The sequence below is a fragment of the Chelonoidis abingdonii genome, chromosome 9 (genome assembly GCF_003597395.2).
Source record: "Chelonoidis abingdonii isolate Lonesome George chromosome 9, CheloAbing_2.0, whole genome shotgun sequence".
NCBI lineage: Eukaryota > Metazoa > Chordata > Testudines > Testudinidae > Chelonoidis > Chelonoidis abingdonii.
In genome coordinates this window covers 15283014-15287771 of record NC_133777.1, presented here as the reverse complement: position 1 = coordinate 15287771, position 4758 = coordinate 15283014, and the positions used below count along the sequence as shown (strand labels likewise).

The window sequence follows — 4758 nt, the reverse complement described above, 5'->3', positions numbered from 1 at the left end:
GGGGGGGGGGGGGGTGGCTTGTCACGAGGAAGACTCCTGGCGCGCTATGGCGGGACCCTGTAGAGGGCGCAGCTGGGCGACACGGGGCTGGAAAGAGCTGGTACGTTCCACCCCATCGCCTCCGTTCGCTCTGCTAGGCCGCGGGAAGCAGCGGGTCGCTTAGTCCCAGAGGTCCCGGCCATGTGGCGAGGTAGCGGGGGCGCTGCGGGGCAACGGCGGCCCACGCTCTGGCCTAGAGCCACGGGGCCCAACCTGCCGCCGCCCGCTATCGAGTTTCCCGAGGAGGGGCCGGAGCCGCAGTACGACGGTGAGTGAGGGGAGCCTTCGTCCACGACTCTAGCAGGGCCTAGGGGAAAAAAGTGCCCCAGCTGCTGAGGGGGAAGGGCACTGCAACTGCCCCCTCCCGCCCCTGAGGGATATTCGTTGCGGGGGCCGGGAACAGGGGCTTAAAGTCCCCCCCCACAGCGCCTGGGACACACTGGGAGAGCAGTGCAAATCCCCCCAAACCCCCACACAGTGGTGGGGCGACATTGCGCCCCTTCCCCTGAGGAGACTGAGGTATCTGCCCCCCTGCCCCACTAGGAGATGATACAAAAGCCTCCCCGTGGCCCCTGTCATTGTCTGGTGCGGGGGGGGGGGAGGTGATGAAGGCGTCAGGTGCCTGGTGGTAGGGAGGGTGATGCAAGAGCAGCGCAGCTGTCAGTCATTAATTCCTAATCCCCATTTTTATTAGCTGTCTGCCCACTTGGTCCTCCTGAAGTATTTGTGAGGAATTCCTGGAGACTGTGTGTTTTCTATAGGGTTTCTGTGGCCCCTCCATGTGTCCTTCCTCTGAGTAGGGACGACTCAGGGAATCTGGAAGTTTGATGTAAACTTTTAATGTGGAAGATCATTATTTCTAATCACTCTTAGGGTTATTTGGGTCTCTGGTTTTTCCTCCATTCTCCTTTACTTCCCACTCTCCTGTTGGCTTGTGTAAGATGCTGCTGTCATGTCTGCTTGTTTTCTGTTTGTTTGACTCTCCTGGGTAGTAGTTAAATCTTCAGTCAAAATCATTATCCTGATCTTTTTGAAGGATAAGATTTCTGTGAATTCTACAGATCAGTGGAGACTGTGTTACTGAACTGCATGTGAATGTTTAATTAAGCAGACATTTTTTTCTATAAAACAGTATGGGGGGGGGGGAGCTTTGAAATATTTCTACATAAGAGTGACCATACTGGGTTACACTAATGGTCCATCTAGATCTAGCCCAGTATAGTGTCTTCCAGCAGTGGCCAATGCCTGGTTCTTCTGAGGGAATGAACAGAATAGGGCAATTATCAAGTGATCCAACCTCTGTTATCCAGTATGAGCCTTAGGGACACCCAGAGCATGGGGTTGCATCGCTGACCTGAGGTTAGTTAATAGCCATTGAGGAATCTATCCTCCATTAACTTATCTAATTCTTTTTTGGACCCAGTTATACTTTTGGCCCTCACAACAGCCCCTGGTAATGAATTCCACAGGTGACTGCATTCTGTGAAGAAGTATTTCCATTTGTTTGTTTTAAACCTGATGCCTATTCATTTCATGCGGTGATGCCTGGCTTTTATATTATGCGAAGGAATAAATAACATTTCCGCATTCACTTTTGCCACACCATTAATGATTTTACAGACCTTTATCATATTCCCCACTTAGTTGTCTCTTTTCCAAGATGAATAGTCTCAGTCTTTTTAATCTCTATCTTCTTAATGTGGGAGCCTGTTCTATATCCTAATCATGTTGTTGCCTTTCTCTGTCACTTTGTCCATTTCTGATACGGCAAATACCTGGCACTATAAAACCACCTGCATAACACACTTTTGGATATATACTGGAAGCCGCCCTGGCTCGGTCGCGGCGGGCAGCTCCTGCTAGTGTAATTCCGCAAGTTCACCTTATAGCCATTTCCTATTAACGACGGTAGATTTGGCTTCCCACGGCACGTTATTTTCGGGTGAGTGTTATTTTTTTTATATAGGGTGACCGAACTGTGTGCCGTATTCAGATGTGTGCATCCATGATTTATAGTGCATTGTATTTACTGTCTTCATTATCCTTTTCCTATTGTTCTACAGGATGGATTTTGATTTAATCGATGATTTTCCTGTCGGAGGATCTTTTCATGGATTTTACTACATAAGTGCATTCTTTTGTTGTTATAATCTTATAATTTTTTCTCTCCTCAGCATAACATTAGGTTTATTTTTAGCAGCTACCTATCCATTTTTAGTGATTTTTTTGTTGAACTTTTCAGATTTTTCTCCAGCTATATCGACAGATTGATTGGTTATTTACTTTACAAAGTATTGAGCAGTATTTATTGAGTCTAGAGGTGACTATCTTCTAATTCACAGGGTTATCATTAATTTTGGAGGATTTTCTTGTCCTGCTGTTCGGAGGAGACACTCACGTCAAATTTTATTGTTTGTTTACTAAACACATTTATATTCTCGATTTTTTCTTCAACAGAAACATTATATTGAACCAAAGATTATTTTTGAGTTTAGTTTCATATTCGTTTTTTAATCAGGTTGGTTTTTTTATTTTTTTACTACTGTCATTTATTTTAAAACCACAATTACTGGCTATGTCAGCAGGTAACATGAGACACTTTACTACTGGCTTCTGCGCTAATTATTCGTTTCACCTTCATTTTCTGTTTTGTTCATCTCGTGAAGACCAACGATTTCCTGCTTTTTCAGGGTCGCCAACATTTCTTCTTTGGATGGCGATTAGTCACGGAGAACTTTCTTTCTACCTGGTTCGTAGAACTACTGCTGTTCAAAGGTTGGATCTCACTTCAGTCTCTGAATCCAGTGCTTAGTGCTTTTCGTGTGCCTTTTTTTTAAATCGCCTGGCATAATTTTCTTGATGGTTCACCTTGCTCTGGGTTTATTCTTAGTTGACATTATGGGGGATGTATTGCTGGGATGTCCATGTAGCCTTCCTTTCTTTGCCGTAGTTGCCCTCGGTACTGAGTATGCGATCTTGCAAGAACTTGAGCTGGAGTTGCTTGTCCATTTTTTTTTTTATGCTTGTAATTCACTCTGTTTGATATTTCTTTTTTAGAATCTCATCAGTTCCTTCCACGATTTCAAGATTCGCAATAAAACAGCTTTTCTTGCATTTGTTCTGGCTACGATCGGTTCAGGCGTATTCAGCGTAGTGGTTCACATTTTCTTAAGCCCGTGTTTGCGAATTTGGCTTGTGCGTTTGCCATCTATTTTTTTCATTTTGTTCACAACTCTTAGATTCGGCCCGTTCCTTGATATGTGCTCACAGGTCCATCTGAGGTCTATCAACATTGGTGGGAGGTTAGTTGTTCCTCTCCTTTTTTCGGGGCAGTAGCTGCCATGTTGTTACGGAAGTATTTTGCATTTTCCACCATTTGGCCTTTAATTCTGAAACATGAGTCTTTGGGTTGGAGGTGCATTCAATGACACTGCCACCTATGTAGTTGGGCTCTTTTCCTCCTTCTCATTCTTGGATTACATTTGCCGCATTGTTGCGACCCGTTGCGTACTTCGAATTGTACTTTTTTTCCACAGTTGGTTGATCTTTTCACTGTTACTTCTTGTACATATTCTGCTATCGTGTGCATTTCCTGACTGTTATCAATGTTTCTGTCCGGAGAATTCCTTTCTTCTCGTTGTCACACGCATACACAGGTCTTCAATGGATTGCTCCACCCTGCTTCAGGTTAACATTTCCTTCTCGATCTTTTGCACACTTGCTCATTTTTTTCCAGTTACACTTTTCCAGCAGTTTTGCTGAGACATCTGTCTTTTGGGTGGACTGTTCCTGGTCTTAATGACCTGAACCTGTATGAAGTGTGGGTTCTCCATATCGGAAGGGTTTTGTTGCTAAACAAACCAGGCAATTTTTTAATCATTACTTTTTTTTGCAATCTGCTGGTTTTGTCACTTTTATGGTTGTTTCTGGCAATGTGGAGTTTTTTTCTTTTTTGCTAAGGTATTTTACTGTTGGCTCCTATGACATTACATGATCGTGATATAAACTTCTTGGCAGATATTTGATCATTGATCTTTGAGGTGGATGTTCCGAATCTGATTTTGGAGGATGGATTCGCCTGCCATACGTCTCATGCAGTTATTCTTTTCTTCCTATGCTCATTTGGTATATTTTAACGGTTGATTTAAAAGGAGCTTGCCTATTTCGTCTTCTATTTTTTATTACATGACTTTCTAATGCTGTGCAAGAGAACTGATTTGTTGCCAAGGGGCTTCAGTGTCCGACGGAGACGGCAGTCCAACCGCGTATGCAATAAAAGTTTACCACCTGACGTCCTGCATGTTCGACATGTTCCTTTCATCCTTTCAATGCAGGTTCCTCCTGAGAAGGACCCTATCTTCATGTTTTCTCTTGGGCCCAGGCTTTGTTTCTTTGTTGCGGTGTGCATTTGCATGCATGCCTGTCTTACCCCAGGTTGAGGATTCTTATCTTTCCCCCGGGTCTTTCTATGCATCTACCCTTACTAGGGTTTTCCTCTTAGTGAGGAATGTTTCTGGTCTATCTTCAATCATGAACGTATCAGAAGACTCAGGACTTCTGAATTGGCTTTCTTCCAACGTTTCATTTTCTTTCTCTGCCTGTCCCTTCCGCTTCTTCTATTTATCTCAGACTTCTTTTTCCTTGTCCATTTGCTCTGCCAGCATCTTTTTTATTGAACTTTTTGACTTTGCACTTTTGAGAGACTTCTCTTGAAAAAAA

The 4758-nt window shown here is 43.8% G+C and overlaps 1 protein-coding gene across 1 annotated transcript in view; it reads left to right on the top strand.

Moving 5' to 3' along the window:
* Positions 1-65: 65 nt before the first annotated feature.
* EIF2AK1 (eukaryotic translation initiation factor 2 alpha kinase 1) overlaps positions 66-4758 on the top strand; it is a 54602-nt gene continuing 49909 nt past the window's right edge. Inside the window, exon 1 of the mRNA XM_075069228.1 lies at positions 66-307. Coding sequence (XP_074925329.1) covers positions 181-307 — 127 coding nt within the window. The 5' untranslated portion in view covers positions 66-180. The remainder of the gene's footprint in view (positions 308-4758) is intronic.